The sequence below is a fragment of the Lytechinus variegatus genome, chromosome 2, assembly GCF_018143015.1.
Source record: "Lytechinus variegatus isolate NC3 chromosome 2, Lvar_3.0, whole genome shotgun sequence".
Classification (NCBI taxonomy): domain Eukaryota; kingdom Metazoa; phylum Echinodermata; class Echinoidea; order Temnopleuroida; family Toxopneustidae; genus Lytechinus; species Lytechinus variegatus.
In genome coordinates, this window is record NC_054741.1 from 22,124,237 (window position 1) to 22,143,160 (window position 18,924).

At 36.6% G+C, this 18,924-nt stretch overlaps 1 protein-coding gene across 1 annotated transcript in view; it reads right to left on the bottom strand.

The window, feature by feature from the left end:
• The window catches only part of LOC121407575 (palmitoyltransferase ZDHHC3-like), a 101,578-nt gene that overhangs the window by 43,009 nt on the left and 39,645 nt on the right, over positions 1-18,924 (bottom strand). Inside the window, exons 4-5 of the mRNA XM_041598716.1 lie at positions 9,286-9,431; positions 1,994-2,069 (exon numbers count right to left, since the gene is read on the bottom strand). Of these exons, the coding sequence (XP_041454650.1) occupies positions 1,994-2,069; positions 9,286-9,431 (222 nt within the window). The remainder of the gene's footprint in view (positions 1-1,993; positions 2,070-9,285; positions 9,432-18,924) is intronic.

An 18,924-nucleotide genomic window follows, 5' to 3' on the forward strand; every position in this document is an offset into this window, starting at 1 on the left:
TGACTGGCGACCCTCATCCATTATTATGACTGGCGACCCTCATCCATTATTATGACTGGCGAACCCCTTCTACTATTATGACTGGCGACCCTCATCTATCATTATGACTGGCGAACCCTTTCTACTATTATGAATAGGGACCCTCATCTACCATTATGACTGGCGAACCCCTTCTACTATTATGACTGGCGACCCTCATCTATCATTATGACTGGCGAACCCCTGCTACTATTATGAATAGCGACCCTCATCCACTATTATGACTGGCGAACCTCATCTATTATTATGACTAGCGACCCTCATCCATTATTATGACTGGCGAACCCCTTCTACTATTATGAATAGCGACCCTCATCCACTATTATGACTGGCGAACCTCATCTATTATTATGACTAGCGACCCTCATCCATTATTATGACTGGCGAACCCCTTCTACTATTATGACTGGCGACCCTCATCTATCATTATGACTGGCGAACCCTTTCTACTATTATGAATAGTGACCCTCATCTATCATTATGACTGGCGAACCCTCATCTACCATTATGACTGGCGAACCCCTTCTACTATTATGACTAGCGACCCTCATCCATTATTATGACTGGCGAACCCCTTCCACTATTATGACTGGCGACCCTCATCTATCATTATGACTGGCGAACCCTTTTTACTATTATGAATAGCGACCCTCATCTACCATTATGACTGGCGAACCCCTTCTACTATTATGACTGGCGACCCTCATCTATCATTATGACTGGCGAACCCCTTCTCCTATTATGACTGGCGACCCTCATCCATTATTATGACTGGCGACCCTCATCCATTATTATGACTGGCGAACCCCTTCTACCATTATGACTGGCGACCCTCATCCCCTATTATGACTGGCGACCCTTATGATCAATGTAGCCTCTTCCTTTTTATGACTAGCGACCCTCATCTAGTATTATGAATTCCGACCCTCATTGTTGATTATGACTGGCGATCCTTATGATCAATTACCCTTATGGTCCATTATGAATAGCAACCCTTATCTTGCATTATGAAAATCGGACCTTATGACCCATGGTCCTTATGACCTTATGACTAGCGACCCCTTTTGCCTATTATGACTAGCGAGCTTTTGGGTATAGGATTTTACACGTTATGACTAGCGGTCCTTATGACCAGTTAGTATTATGACTTATGGTCCTTATGACTGACGGGCTTATCCCAAAGCTGAGATGTCAAAAGAATCAAAAGATAATGGGAGTCTAAAACCCCCCTGAGAGCATTCTACACCTACATGTGATACCGACCAAGCTTATTCGGAAACGAAGACATAAAGCAAGGAGCTTCGAACACTGGAGTCCCAACAGACAAGGAGTAAATGAGAGCAGCTGAACTTTTCCAAGGATACAGATAATCATCTCCTGTGTCCCGTAACACAAAGCATAACGATTGATCGTAAGCTTGTACATTGTAGTCAATGCAATAAATCGTGAAAACTTGTTCTACGATTATTGCTTAGCTTTGTGTTACGGGCTCCTGGTCTCCGTAACACAAAGCATAACGATTGTATCGTAAGCTTGTACATTGTAGTAAATGCAATCAATCATGAAAACTCGTTCTACGATCATTGCTTAGCTTTGTGTTACGGGCTCCTGGTCTCCGTAACACAAAGCATAACGATTGATCGTACGCTTGATTTTACAATTGATTGTACATTGTAGTCAATGCAATCAATCGTGAACATTTGTTCTACGATCATTCTTAAGCTTTGTGTTACGGGCTCCTGGTGAGTTGTTATCCTTGATGGCCAGAGTTCGATGCCACCATCCTCATGGGAATTTTCAAAAGGTGATTATTTTCACAAATGATATTATCTGATCTATTTCCATTAACAAAAGTGAATCTTGCAAGGACAAATTATCTTCTCGCATTCAACACAAAAAAATTAACAAAAACAACAGTTCCAAACCCACCCAGGTTTTCAAAACATGAACTCACCGTAAATAAGACAAAATATTTCTGATTTGATTCTCCAACGCAGTTATTCACCCAAGGACAATGGTGATCCATTTTCCTGTTGAAAAAAGATGAAAGAAAAAAATGAATAATAAAGCATAGATGTTGGAAATTAATTCTACTTTATCACAGAATTCCTATAATGCATGATTATTTAAGGATATTGATCTTAATAGAAAGCTACATCTTGAATAATAATGATAATAATCCATCCATCCAAACCTAAGACATATTGATGCCTGGAAAGTGTTAATTTATTTGGGGAGTTAAAAACAGTTTTTTCACAATTCAATGTCACAAAAATGTGTATGAATATAATTTGTGGAACTGATAGTACCCACTTCCATGGAGCCTCAGTATTTTGGGGTAAAGAAAAGTCAAACAAACTGCACAAAAGGTAATAACTGGTGTCTCTAACATTGTGTGGACGTGGAGGTAGTTCATAGCATACAAGTAGCACATGCCTTAAGCATCTCACTGTGGAATTAGTTTGGAAAAAAGAAGATATTTTAGAAGAACTTATAATAGATGTTGATATATCTTCATACACAGTCATGTATTGTCATGTGAAATGATTAGACAGAAATGAATATCTTACATCCATATCTGGAAATAAAAAATTAAAACATATCCCCCGGAACCCCATTAAAACTGGCAAGGGGATAAAAACTAAAACTGACTTGAACATCAATTAAAAAAAATAGAAGCTTCTTTCACTAAAGAATAAGATTGTACAACCATATGAAAAAACTGCTTGGATTTTTGAAGGCTTCCTTTTTTTGGGGGGGGGATAAAAATGTTGCTACAAACTACATAGAATTCTCTCATTGTCCAAACACGTAGCTCATAAACTGAAATGAAAATAAGAAATTTTCTGGCTTGACAAAAAAGATGAAAAGCAAAATGTATTTCCTTTTAAGACATGCTGTCTAAAAACAAAGAAGAATTCTTTGTGGAAACTCATCTGAATATGATCCATGCCCTCCTTCCCCCTCATCTTTCCGATGCATTCAAAATGAAAGGAAAGAGCATTTCAATCACTGTCATGTTCCTATATCAATCTAATTCATCCACATTATATTTCATATTCAATAAGACAAGCTTTCTGTAAATTGAAACCTGGAAAAGGGCACAGTCATGTTGTTGAATTCCGATAGACGTCAGATTTCACATTTATCTATTACACAGTCACAAGGGGGTTGGCACTGAGTGATTTATGTATTAGTAAGCATAAAGGACACTACTCAGTGTTGATTGGATGATGATAAACAAAAAGCTACAGGTAATTTTTTCTGTTAAAGCCATGCAGCGACTTCTTGAAAAATACTGAGCTGCCTAGCGCTACACAATCTGGTGGAAAGTACTGATAAATCTATGCAAAGGTTTCATCATGGCCAAATGAGCGCTGAAAGGCAGCTCGAGCTAAAGCTGGGGTAATGATAATAATAACAATGCGCCTCGGAATAGAATATTTCTAGATAGATGGCGCTATACAAATGCCTATTATTATTATTATTATTACTATACTTCATCCAGTCCTTTTCACATCCTTATACAGAATATTTTGTTTATATCTGTCTTCTTCTGTAAAGATGAGAATCTGAAGTGTATAGATCCTAAATTAAATTTCTTACAATGCATGCTGTAGGCTAGCGCAATTCCAAAAAATGGCTCGCATGACCTAAAACAAAGACAGTCACCCTGCAGAGTGCACCTTGTGTCTGAAGCCATTCCCCATAATTAGTTTCACATCAATAGTAGGCCTCTTTATGGACCGTGATGTCAGATTTGACCCTCCATGGAAAAATTGCTTACTCAAACAAGGGAAAGTGAAAATTGTACTTAAAGGTCAAGTCCACCCAAGAAAAATGTTGATTTGTATCAAAAGACAAAAATCCAACAAGCATAACACTCAAAATTTCATCCAAATCGGATGTAAAATTAGAGAGGGATGATATTTTGAAGTTTCGCTTATTTTTCACAAAATAGTTATATGTACCACTCAATGACATGCATATGAGATAGTCAATGATGTCCCTCACTCACTATTTCTTTTGTTTTTTTGTTGTTTGAATTCTACAATATTTCAATTTTAATTTGACACTAAGGACCAACTTGACTGATCCACAAAATATTCAGAGAGGAATAAAACTCCTTTCATATGACAGTGAGGAGAAAATTTGAATAATTCACATTTCATTCAATAAAATACAAAATAACTGGTGAGTGGATGATGTCATCAGTTGCCTCATTTGCATACAGACCAGGATGTGCATATAACTGTTCTGAAATTAAGTGAAATTTGAAAATGTCATAGCTTTCTTATTTTAAATCCCAATTAGATGAAATTTTTAGTGATATTCTTGTTGGATTTTTCTCTTTTGATTCAAATCAACTTTTAGTTGGGGTGGAATATCGCATGGCACACTTTGACCCAATCAACCACATAGATGATTATTCATATGACCGATATGATATACCATAAAGTTCTTTTATTAATTTGGGTCAAATAGTTCAAATGAACTGAAAAAAGAAGGAGTGTTTTAAAGTATAAAGGCATTACCGTGATCAAACGTATAGAATTACTTTTGTTTCAGTCCTTAGATGGGTCCCAAGGAATAGGGAAAATAGAGTATGCTACTGACACGTAAACAGATCCATGAGGGATGAAAATATATCTGACTAAACACACTTCACGGCCATCCACAGACGACACTGATGCAGCTGGCTACAAGCACTTCAACAAGTTATCAACAAAAGATGGAAACACATATCTGGGCCAGGCACACTTCATGGCTATCAACGTTTGAGAGTTGGGTTTCACTGAGATTTCAGAGTCAAGGATCTACTACCCAGGCTGCTGACACTGATGGATTGAATATATCAATTGCTGACCAGGAACAAACTACTTGTGGGAGTATGACAAAGAACAGAAAAGAGATGAGATGTTCAGACAACGCATAGACAGGAGAGAGAACTTAGAGTGATATCAGAGAGACATGAGCCTTTTCCATGTATTCTATCAAGCATGGTGGCTCAGTGGTAGAGCGTCCGCCGCATGAACGGGAGGTCGAGGGTTTGATCCTCGGCCGAGTCATACCAAAGACTTATAAAAATGGGACCTTCTGCCTTCTTGCTAGGCGCTCAGCAATTAGATTGGAGAAGAGTAATAGTAACATATTATTATGCAGGGCCTGCTGGTAGAGCAGTTTCCTAACTGAAGAGGCTATCCTGGGTAAATAAAACATAGATAGATAGATAGATAGATAGATAGACAACTGGTTTATTGTTCTTCTTATTATTAAAGCTCTACAATATTTATTATAAAGTTCAGACATTGAGAAAAAATTGCCCCACAAATGATAATAAACATAAAGGGTTTAAGAGTCTTTATTATAAAAAGAAAAAAATCTTGTTTTGTCATCACTCACTGGTCTGGATGGCTTCCTATGGGGGCTGGTGCCCTTATATGCTAGAGCTCCTGTGAGTTCTGAGCTGACCGGGTTTGCCTCTTAAATTGTAGTTGAATGGAGCAGCAGGTAGGAGGGCACCAGCCCAGCCCCCACCAGGATCTAGCTAGGAATTCCAGTGGGTGATGTCAAATTGTTCTTTTTGAAATTATGTACTGGGTTAATCTCTATTTTTATTTATTTATATTTGTTGTTGTTTGGATATCCAAAGGAACTGTTGCCGAGCCAGCGCCATGAGCGTCTCTGGATGGTGTGTGCACTCATTAAGATATCACAATTATCATTATTACATAAGACTCCTTGAAGTTGAAATGTTTCACTTACAAGATCATCATGATTTAATTATGATTTCATGATAAAGAGTCAATGTCTTTTCCTTTATGAGATTGTCCATTCAACTTTGGCCAAAAACAATTTCAGTTACTTTTTAAAGAATTTAATTTTATGTACAGTGTAAAGTATTTGTTGCGTTGTAACAAAAAGCTCTTCAGTCTCAGATACAATTATTAATGAAAAAAATATAAATAAAAAGGATATGAATAAAGCCATCTCTGTTTCTTATGAACATACATGCTGAGCTTGGTTTGGGCATCAATAACAATAATTTCCAAGAATATACCATGAAGGCGAACTTAGTGGATGGATGTTGAAATCAACCTCCGAACCAGGAGAATATACTCAGATAGTTAGATAGAGCTGGGATTAATAGGAGTTTATTCATAGCACTGGACACTGGTACTATCTGTTACTATAATCTAATCAGTGAAATAATCATTGAGATCACTAGAATAGAAGCTAGGAAGATTTTATTTGAGGGTAAGGCTTATTTACATGTAGGGACAGTGATTTTCCGCGATCACTGAAAACAGACGGACTTCAAGAAATCGACCTTTTGAAACAGAAAGTGGTTTTTCAAAAGGAAAATCAAGGAAAACGCTTTTTCCTCAAAATGCACAGAATAGCTACAGAAATTACTCCCATATCCTCATCAAAATAAGAATGTCAACTAGCCAAAAACACAATCTCACTTCGCTACAACCATGACAATCCACACATCATGACTGCACTCGACTCCATCACTCGAAATTACATTTACGTCTACATATAAAGGCAGAAGCACAGCAGTGCGTTGCTCCCCTCTGCGTTCGGTCATAACATCATGATCGCGTTACTCCTCGAATCCAAAATGGCGGATAGGCGAAGGTCGTTGACTGCTAAAACAATGTTCAAAAGATCCCCAAATTATCGATAAATTCTCATTCAAGCCAAAAATGATAATAATGTGAATGGTGAGGATGTACATTATTCATGTTAATTATGTTTCTTTAGTTTCTGTACTCGTATCTCTTAATAAATTTTCAAAGCGTTGTTATTACAGTGGCAGATACAAATTTTGGCCTGCTCGAGCATTTTGACATTGCTACTCATTGTGTAATGATTTTCTATACACAAAGTCTATGGGGAAACAGAATTTCGGTTTTCAGCCATGCTGGAACGGAATTTATGATTTTCTCAAAAGAAAATGCAATTTTTAGAACCCGAAATCACTGTCCCTATTTATGTGGTTTAAAAAAAAAGCTTTTTGAATACCAAAATAGCTGATATTGCTATAATGGGTATCAGGCTATCAGCAAAAAAACAATAATTTGCAGTTTGCATTGCATCGGTCCTTAAAACTATAAGTCAACGTCCTTCAGGTTCCAGACAGATAATATGTAAAGAAGAGACAACTCTTACAGACAATATACAGCATTAGATAGACTGACATTGAAGAAGCTGAAACTTGAAACTCGCAATCAATGGAAACAAATCAATAATAAGTCCTTCGTCATTCAAATTGCATTGGAACATGGTTGGGAGGAAACTTTCATTTTGGTCGCAGGATGTTACATATTGATTGCTATAAAGTATCATGTTATATGGTGCCTGGATGTTGGTTCTCTTTTCTATCCACTTCACAACTATCAAAACAAAGACAACAAATCAAAGTACAAAACAACTATGAAGGAGCATTATAATCATCTATATAAAAGAGAGTAATAATCAAAATGATGTATAAAGTATGTGGTGGAGTGATAAATATTATCACTACTAGTATTAGCCAATTTTCTTTGATTAAGAAGGGATGGAGAGAAGAGAGAAGGAATGAAATTGAGAGATGTGAAAGGAAGGGGGAGAATGATATCTTTCTTGAGAGAAATTTTGGTGAAGTCCTAAGAAGAATTTTACATCAGTAGAGGAAGCGGAAGATGTCTGGAAGATGGCAAGGGGGTGAAAAGAATTGGCATTCTGGGTAATTCCAACTGTCTTTCATGAGGATAATCTCAATTAAATATGTCGTTGGCGTTCATCCGAACTGTCGTATCAGTCAATTTTGGTCAAAAAATCTATGTTGAGATTTTTGCAGTATGAAACTACAAGTTACATAAGTAAATTTCTAGGCAGCAACTTAATTGAGTTTTGAGATATAATTGGATTTTTAAGGTGATGCCACACAAATTTTTGATATAATGCATAAATTCCATTGGAAACGTGCACTGTAAGAAAAAAAAGGACAGCAGCACGCACTTAATATGCAAATGCGTCATCAGCAAAACCATCATATCTACATTGCATTGACTTTGCACGTGAAAGATAATAATACGTTTTGCTTGATCACGCACATTGAAATCACGGTCAGGGTTGTTGCTTTCCCTGTGGATTTTTTGTACATGGAAAGAAATTACAAGCATGTAGCTCTATGTGATATCTTTAATTCTTGGTTATGTGTAAAAATAAAATTTTCAATATTAATCACTTGTCTTGGTCTTTCCTACTATGGGCCGTATTCTGAAGTCGGGTTTAACTTAAACTCAGGTTTAAAGTTGAGGTTTAAGTATGGGAAGCCAAAAGTATCAAATTTTTTATTAAGTTGTATGTTTCTTATGTTTACTGTGCTCTTTCCTGATTCATCGATGGTGAAAACAATCATCTATTTATACTTCCTACACAATTATGAATGATTTGAGAGCCGAATGAGCTGAAAGTATGATATCTCTACTGTTAGTGATTATGTAACAATTGGCTGTCCATACTTAAACCACAACTTAAACCTGAGTTTAAGTTAAACCCAACTTCAGAATATGGGCCTATGTATTTTCCTACCAATAAAAATCTTGTACGGCTTGGGATAAAAATTGCAAATTATAGTAAACTTTGATTTTGAAGTCGATTTTCTCTGTAATGGGTTTCGCACTTTCACCGCGATATATGACCTTTAACTATAAACTTGCTTTATCCCAAATCTACTACTCTGTGGAAGCATTGTGGAACAGTGGTTCTGTCTATTGTCTTGCAAACAGAAGGTCTTGGGTGCAAATCCCAGCCAAAGTGTTAATTTCCCTATGCAAAAAATTAATCCATATTATGCTGCACTCAACCTGGGGCACATTTGATAAAGCTGTTTGTAAGTTAAGAGCGACTGGTGATCCTTTCTTGTGGTTAATGATGTTTACTATTATACGGTGGTGATTACTTAGCGCATAAGAAAGGATCACTAGTCTTTCTTAAAGTCGCTCTTAACTTACAAACAGCTTTATGAAGCACCCACCAGGCAAGGTACACAAGTACTGAAATGAAGGAATTCCACAAAAAGCTATGTACTAAAATCTGTAGCTCAGCATAGCCGGGGTATAATATCCCTTGAGCATCTAGCAAGGTGGACATGTGTGTAAATTAACTCCCCTGTATCATTATCAATCCAATAATAACAGGGCTGTGACAGGGTATTTCATCTGCTCAGAAATAAAATGAAATTTTACTTACTTGATACATCTCTGACATATGCTACAATGGTGCGCCCTCTCAGGCTTGATACTGATACATTTTGGACACCTGTAGACGACCTGACCGACCTTTAACCCTAGTGTGCTAAGATGCTCTTTTGTTGCATTGCCCAGCGGAACTGCACCCTGAAAGTAGAAAATTGTAAGAAAGGAAGGACAAAAGAAAATACTGTTACTGTATTGATGTTAAACAGATTGTACACTTTAGAATTTATTATCAACACATTGCCATATTTAAAGAGTCTTGAAATAAACGTATACTGGTCAGTACAGGCGTAAACGCAGAAAAAGGGAGATCTCCCTCTTCTATTACATTCAATTTCAAGCCATTCATGCAATAACCTACAAATTTGGTGATCACTCAATCCACATTTCTTCTAGACCAAAACAGATCTAAATCAGAGATACATGTATATGTAACATCACATAGGCAAGAGGCATGTTATCAATTTCGTTGTCCGAGAACGATTGCTCAAACCACTTTACCAACAAATGGTTTACAAGTAGGTTTTTCCAAGATAAAGCATGACAAGGAATCTTTCGCTCTTCTCGAGCTGGCTTGGTATGTCGTTAGAAAACCAATTTGACCTTTAGGCACAACTTTGTAGCCATTCTTGGGTTCTCTTCTTTCCAATGACATAACCTAGTTTTGAGTTTAACTTGAAGAACCCAGAAACATTACAAATCTAGGACAGTGTACCTTGCTGCACTTTTTTTCATCCTAGAAAATCAGTGTCCGGGTTAAATTATACAATAGTCAGCTTGCCCTCCCATTTCTTTCTGATAGAGCAATTGAATTTCATCCTGGCAGATGTTCTGCCCAGGAACACTGTCATCATTCAGGGAGAAAAATCTAGCCTGACGTTCCTCGATTGGAACTATACGTATGTACCTCCTTCTAGCTCTCACCGGTGAAATGCTTGTGAACATCACAAGGTATATTGAACCCTAGCCTATTCTGTAGCTCATAAGCACTGACCTTTTATTTATGTGGTTTTATAAAGCCGTTTCCAAAGGGTAGTCTGATCTTTCAGTATTAGCATTTCAATACCCTTTTTTTATGACTTGCTTCATTACTCATGTAATCACATAAACCACCTTTGTGAATTTGGGCCTGAAAGTTTTATCTTGTGTGCACTCTCTATCAAAAGGAAGGGTAAAAGACACCACTCTACATAAAGTTACTTCAAAGTAAATAGAGAGTGAAAATGTTTCGTGCTTATTCTTTCATGAAAGAATTTGAAAAAAAAATTGATAAGTGGAATTCTGTATTCATTACAAAAGCTACCTGTCTTAATCATCATTTCAATATTTTATCCTCTTTTTCATTTTTTTAAAGAGTTATTTGCTTAAGTATTTGCACATTCATATTCTTTCCTCTCAAAATCTATACACACAGAGCAAGCCATCTTTCTTCAAAATCTTGGTATCAACCGACATCACACGTATGTACCATCATCTAATGAAAGAAACCCTCATAATACACCCCATAGATCTCTGATGCTCCAAATATACTTCAAGCTCCACTGCACATGTCAGGTGTTCTATTCATATCAAACACCAGGCCAGACATAGTCAATACACACAACATCATTATGACCTAATTAGTCTATCCATTTAGACTACTGTAATGTGATGTACAAGCACCTAATATTTCTATAGACAGGTAATCATCTTCCTTCGAGTCTGAACTTCTGAAGGTTACCAGCAACTCAAATGAGGATATTAAAAATGGAATTACTACTTAACTTGCATTTTCACACAATTTGCAGTGATAATCTAACTATAGGTTTACCTTCCACCAACAATGGTTTTGAGAGCCACACAATTAAGAAGGTTATAAAAGTGATTGGTTATATCAAAATAAATTAATAACTATAGTGCTTAATAGAGCACTGTACCACATAAAGGTTCATGAGAAATTGAAGAAAGTCCAATCAGTTTCAACAATGCAAAATGTATTGAAACATGTTTGTACTTAGTTTTAAAAAACATCGCTATATAATACCTCAATACTGACTTTAATAATGAAATTATTAAACTACTAAAGAAACTCGGAGTCAAGCATCATTTCAAATGGGAATCTGATCAAGAGTATCTGAAAGTATGAAAAGTTGAAAACCAAATTCAAAATGCTTTAAGATCAACCAACTCGAATGCTGGAACAAACACAATCAATAACCTATCCATCTAAAATACAAACATACATGCACTTGGAAACTTTTTCAATTTATATTTATTATTTCAAGTTTAGAGATAGAAAGATGTAGGAGTTTCGTGTGAGAAGAGACTCCCTGATGACCTAGATGTGTAATGCTGCATGGTCAGGTCTACATTAGTAACAGAGCATGATCAACCTTGACCTTCACAAATCTGCCAAACGCCCCTAATCAAAACTGTAGAATGACCCACTGCGGATGAACTATTTAAAGGGAATAATTTGATGTACATCTGTACAAACAATTTACTCGGTATCAATTTTTTTCTGTCAAAACCGGAAAACAATATGGCACTTTGATATTATAGTTTTTAACTCGATCAAGTACTACACGTAAATAACAGAGTCAAGGTTTAACTAAAAATTGAAATTGTCCTTTTTTACCATTTAAAAAGGTTCAATGTACATTTTTCAAATTTCTCAATTTTTTCCTTAAAATAAGTGAAAATATGGCTTAAATTTAATCAAAGAAGAGATGTGATATTAAATAGAAAAGAATCAAAATTAAAAACAGATTTTTAAAGAGGTTGATTATTTTTTATGACAGTGATACGACAGTGATACATTGATAGGCATATTAGACTATGTCATTAACTTAGTATTTTTAATCCTATTCTACAATCATAAAATTTGAATTATTCATTTATCATGAATTGGTATAATTTCAACAAAGAAGCTGTTCCTTATGACCTTGTATCAAGATATATCAAAGCATCATGATCCCGGTTGTGCTGGACTGTATAGAATTTTTAACCGTTTCACTGTCAACCAAATAGAACAGTCATTCCTGCAAATAAGTCCGTAGAGTTATATTTCTTCATGGGCAGGAAGTTACGAAGGAACAACCTTCTTGAAGGAACCAAGCAAGTACCCCACACTCTCCTCCCCCTCCCCAACACTTCCAACACAACCTCACTCAGCAGGAGTTCCAGACTGTCCAAAAACAATGTCTGTACTGCTGATGCAATGGAATAACAATAAAGGCTTTTAATCAAATACCGCCCACTCCAGAATTGAGAATCTATGCCATAGCTAAGAGTCACTAACCCCTGTTGGTCCATTATATACCACCATGCCAATGAACTTTTAGGGGTTTGTTCACATACTGTACACTTAAAAAAAAAGTCAAACGGAAAGAAAGGAGGGTACAGGCGGAGGAGTGACAGCATTTTCTACTTCTTTTAACATGCTGTCACTCATTGGTCCTTTTAAGGAGTAACTTACCCCTTCCCACACATCCTTGTTTCAGAATCATATCACTTATGAACAATCACAATTAAAGTACATACATGTAATTAGTGCAATTATAAGGATGGAATGGTATTGGAAGGAGCAATAAAGGTAGAGAATATTCTCAATCTTTTCTTTTTCCAAACTACATTTTTTAAGAAAAAAAAAGGATGATCATTCGAGTGAATATAAGAAAATGCTCAGACATACATGTACAAGTACTCACTCCTCTCTAGGTTATGATATGAAAAAATGAAATACAAAACATATCAAATTACAAAGTCATTCAAAGATTTTGGTGATAAGCAAAATGCTTTTTCAATTCCAATATGAATGGAATAGAAGCAAGGATAAAGGGGAGTCAATGACTGCATGAACTGCACCAGGTTACATTCACATCTAACTTAGATCACAGTTGGAAAAAGCAGCTTGATATGGTTAAGACCAACTTACTACATGTAGGCCTATGCCACCTTTGATTATTTTCTTCATCTCCCATCGCTTCCCATCCCCCCCCATTGTCAACAGGTGATGCCAAACGAGAACGGAGAATGTAATTCCATTTCTTATCTTTCACGGTCATGTGTTTTGTTTGATACCCGTTCTTCCTTGCTTAAGACAAATATCCAACACACCCACCGACTATATCACATGGAATAATTTCTTGGTGCCTGCATGTTAATGATCACAACAAATCCCCCCCCTCGATCTTGTTCCTCATACCCTTTCTTTCTTTATTCTTCAACTCATTTTTCTCCCCTTTCACGGCTGCATCAATATAATCAATTTGACTATTAAATGTATGTCCCATTTGTTTCTGTTCAGTCATTCTCTATGCTGCTCCATCCCGTGGGATTTCTTGGTGCCTGAATATAATCACATTAATTTCCCCCTCCCCAAACCCACCCCAGATCTGATACTTTTGCTTCTCATTCCCTTTCCATTGTTAATTCTCCTTTCTCTAGAGCTCCCATATCAATGTAATTAACCACGACTATGTCCCATTTCTTTCACATTTGTCGAACTATTCATAGTCATTCTCTATGCTGCCCCCAATGCCACATAACATGCAGGAAGAGTGTTAAATCCACGGCCAATCCATCCTAATTGCTTCCATTATTCATTCCATCTTTCGCCAACGCTCCATCTTCATATCATTCCAATTTCATGCGCAAGCATTTCTATCACCACACATGCTAAAATGGACATTCAATCAAGCATTTTCAGCTTCAATTACAGCGAGCCATCAGACCAAGTCTAATCAATCTCATCTAAGGAGGGCCAATTTACAGCTAAAAATACCACTGTTCTGCAGAAAGAATGAGTAACGTGGTGTCGTTGAGAGAAGGATATATCAAACTCTGTTATAACGGCTCCATGACAGACTGGCGGCAATGGAATCAAAGGGGGTGCCGTGCCTATCATGATTTACCTGCCCGCAAACCAAAAACGATAGGGCACAACTTAACTTTTTATAGAATAGTTTGTGCTACAGATGTAGAATATGTATCACAACCTGTAATAGACTAGTTCGTAGTTACTTCATGGGCAATTTTGGTCAAATGACCTTTCATTTCTTTCATCATGATAGGCAGATTTCAAAGCAAGATATTACGTAAGCTTGCCTTACATAGCAGGATGAAGAAATTGAATAGACCAGGTGACTAGAATAGCACACCAATTAACACTTAATGAAGGTATTTGTCACATTCCTCCTTTGAATGCATATATTAGCATGTTGCACAATATACTTGACAAACTGAAATACCAGTCGTTCGTGGAAGCATTGTTGTTTTATGTGGATGTAAATGAAAACGACAATTCAAAAGAATATATTAATAATCAAGACATCAAAGTTGGTGCTTATCTCATTAGATTTTAAAGCACCATGTCACTTTAGTACAAATGACCTTCTTCTGATTATGCGTAGAATTGTTTGATCATGCGCAGAAAGGAACTACGAACTGGCTTATTCATATTTGTTAGTACTTAAACAACAATTGTGCTCAGTTGTTACACATCTGAAATGATGAAAAAGCAGAAACGAGAAGCAAAGAAATCCGGACAACCAGTCGTGGCATAACATTATGCACAATGTATCATGCAAATTGCAGGTTTGACAAAAAGAAAAATGTTTTCAAAAGCATGTACATGTACGTATACCCTAATAAATCCTCTTAGCAATGCTAATGGCCATGCATCACATAATTCAAAATCACATTTTCTCCCGTAGCGGAGACAGAATGAAAATGGCATTGGGTAGAGACCTCTCTGCCCTTAATGTGTATCTCTGTACTGCTCTATTATTGCTTATATCCAGGGATGCGCTCATCAATTTGTTTCTCCAGTGTAATATTACCGGAGTATCAATGGCATCATTTCCGCTGATCACTAAACTGTGATTAGTCGTCCAGCCACACAAATTGGCCCATCAGTTCGTTTGTTAGCTCTATAGAGAATAGAAAATGGATATAGGGGCATGTAGAATGGTTACCGAGAAGATACAATTCTTTTGATTTCCAAAGAAATATCCACTGGCGCCACTACTCGCATACACTAAATTACATGTACTGTACTGGTATGTTAGTCAGAACTAGCTCATCAAACTTCAAATTTTTGTGGAAACCTACCTTGACTAAAAAACAAAAAACATTTCTGTCAAAATTTTTAAACTTTGGTATTTATTTATCAATGTACAAATATATATCTGAATTTCTTGTTATTTAAGCTGAAATAGTTTTAAAAAAAATCAGTTTTATAAAATGAACATTCCAAAGGTGATCTCCCAAATTAAAAATCTGGTTTAATAGATCAAATAAATAAATATGAAAGTTTAGTAAGAACAGACCATCAAATTCTAATTATTTCAGCATGGTAAAATATATCAAAATACAATTGACCAACAGACAATGTCAACCCATTATCATTTCCTGATACAAGTCTCCCTAGATTTCAACCTCTTGACACAAAAAATCTATAAAACTAAATATCCTGAAACAATAATATTTTTCAGAGGAAATCAGAATTTTTAAAAACACTCAACATTATAATATTGGGCGTTTATAATCATGGACTTCATTCAACTTTACAGATTTCTCTATGTATAGATCCGTATGTATTTAAAAAAAAAGAATTATGGCTGTCCAAGGCAAATCCTATTTGAACAAAAACAAATAAAAGTTGAATAATTTAGATATTTTAAAGAATGAACAACATTGTGCTTTGTGGAGCTTGAATGATCTGCGTATCTGTCTTTTTTCCCTCAAAAACTGATAAATTCATCAATATTTGAAAAAAAAAAATTATATGGACATTCTGCGAACAATCATCAATCTCCATTCTAATCAAACTGTGTATGAATATCAAGATAACAGAATGGTTCAGATAATAATTAATGACACTTCACTTCAGTATCATCCCTAAACTACCTCATAAAGTCATCCATATATCCATCACAAAATGGAAAAACTCAAAGCAATTTGATCATCAATATCCATTTCCTATAAAATGCAAGGCCGCATATAAATATGTAATTCTAACAATTCTATATGAAGGCAAAAGAAAGACAGTTGTTTTAGGCTGTTAAAGTCAATAACTGGTAAAAGCAAGCGAGCCTATTAACCACTGTGACCTAGTCACCTAAGCAGGAGTATGCGATATATGCAATATCAAAGAAAATCAACTGTCTAAATGCATGCAGTATATAAACATGTACATGGAATGGAATCGCATGCCTTTGTTCATCTTAAAAGTAATAAAAGCCACACAGAGCATTCAAGGCATACCGTACCTTGTCAAGTGTCACGTATGACTTGCAAAAAGTGCCTTTCCACAGATTCTGACTGAGACATTTTAATTAAACCAGGTTGATTTTCACTCCGCAGAATGAAAGAGCAAAATCACAGCTCATAGGATTACACTTTCCTTCTGTTCTCTCTCTCTCTTGGTCTCACTCATTTTCGTTTTCTCTGTTATCGAACAATAGTGTTATTACTTTGCAGAGTGTCCACTCGACCAAATGTATGTCTTTTTAATGTCAGTCTGTTTGGCTGCTCATCTTGACAGATTCTGCTCTTTAAGTATTAAGATTTAATACTGAGATTTAATCCACACAAAACAAATCAATAATCCTCAACCCCCCCCAAAAAAAAGAGAGAAAAAATACATATACATATATTATATATATATATATATATATATATATATATGTGTGTGTAAATACAGTCAAACCCGTCTATAGAAGGCCACCCAACGGAAATAGAAAAGGTGGCCACTGTAGATGGCCTTTATAGACAGGTTCTTTATCACATATTCCTTTTTAAAATTGGACACAATTTAAATGGCCACTAAGGACAGGTTTCCACAATCAACATGTATGCACACAAATTTGTCCACACTTTGATAGTATGACCACTCCTCTGGGTCCCATTATTGCCATCTTGTTTCCTCATTTCTCATTGATCCTTAAGCACAGCCCCATGTTACCCTAAGGGGTGAATCTGAACTTGGTCATGCCTAAATCAACCATCCAACTATTGGCTGCCAATTCAATTATCCAGGGATATTTACCTACTGTATTAGCCACATCAAGCCCCAAATGCAGCTCTTAAGCCCCTTTTACACCTTCACGGAAGCAACACGGATCATCCCGGATTGTCAATCCGGGGTCATCCGTGTACAGTCCGGGACTACCGTGTACACTCCGGCTACTCATCCGGCGCCATCCTTGATGTACCGGCATGTCCGGGAGAAAAATTGAACATGTTCAATTTTTCATCCCGGAGTACACGGACTGATAATCATCCGTGTTCATCCTTGTAGCCTCCTTGTACATCCGTGTAGCTACCGAATGCATCCCGGAGGCTCCTTGTAAGAACCGGATGATCCTTGTTGATACCGGCTTTATCCGGGGTCAAATGTTTGTATTGTTTGCGTACATGAACAATAGTCCGTATTCATAACCAAGCACGAGCATGCTCCAGATGCTGCAAAAATGGACGAAACTTCATTCTAGCAAGATGCCGGCGACAAGTGGTAAGGTCTGTGTAAAGACCCAGTAACATCCGTGATCATCCGGGTATTCCGTGTTGGCTCCGGGAGCATATCAAACAGGATCCCTATTGCTACCTTGCCTATCCTTGTAGACTCCGTACTTTTCCGTACATATCCGTGTTAATAACCAGTTAACTCCGTACTCACTCCGGGAATGCTAGGAAAATACAAATTTGGCACCCCGGATCATCAAGGACTGAGATCCGTGATGATCTGTGTTGCATCCGTGAAGGTGTAAAAGGGGCTTTAGTGTGTAAATTGAAGCATGTCCCTGACTAAGAGACTGGGGTGCCTGTGATCCACAGGGCCATGACAGGGTAATGGGATAAAACCCTAAAGATCTCCCGTTATTTTTCTATCCATCATTTCTCGACCTACTGCCTTTTCAGGGTAGTATAAACTGTCATTACAGTATTTGGAGGGGTCGTCGCCATGCAAGCATTAACTATTCATCTGCCATGCACCCAGCATGATAATCTCTTCTTAGTGGTGAAAAGTAGAATGAGATGAATTTCAAAAGGATATAATAAAGAATATATGAAAGAGAAATCAATGCAGCTACAGCAAAAAACCCTAGAAATGTAAAAATGAATTAGTTGCAATCCGATACATTTTGTACATGTATGTGAATTGTGATGTCTTTCTGTCCTGAATTCGTCCATGATTTTACAAACCGGCACAAACCTAATTTTTTGTCATTTTTTTTAATTTAGACTTTTGCATATTTTGAAAGCCCATCTGTGAATTAATAGAGTTGCCAAAGATAAGATTAAAATTCTCATTATTTAAAGAATAAGAGCATATCTAAATTTTGCATGAAGCTGCACAACCCCCTCCTTTCATTTTACAAAGTGGCCTAAACCATTCTTTCTGTACCATAAAGTCTCAGGAATGGTGCATAGAGGTAAAAAAAACCTTGATGTTTCTTGTATGCAGTGGATATGCATTGAATGACTTTACACACTGTCTCAAACCATGGTTTATGATGCTGAAAAACTATGTGCACGATGTGTGCATGATTTTACAGTGACCTAAACCCTGCATTTTTCATAAAAATGAGAAATGAATACCTGAAATTCATTCCTGTGCTTCACTTAAAATATTGAAAAACTTACTTGC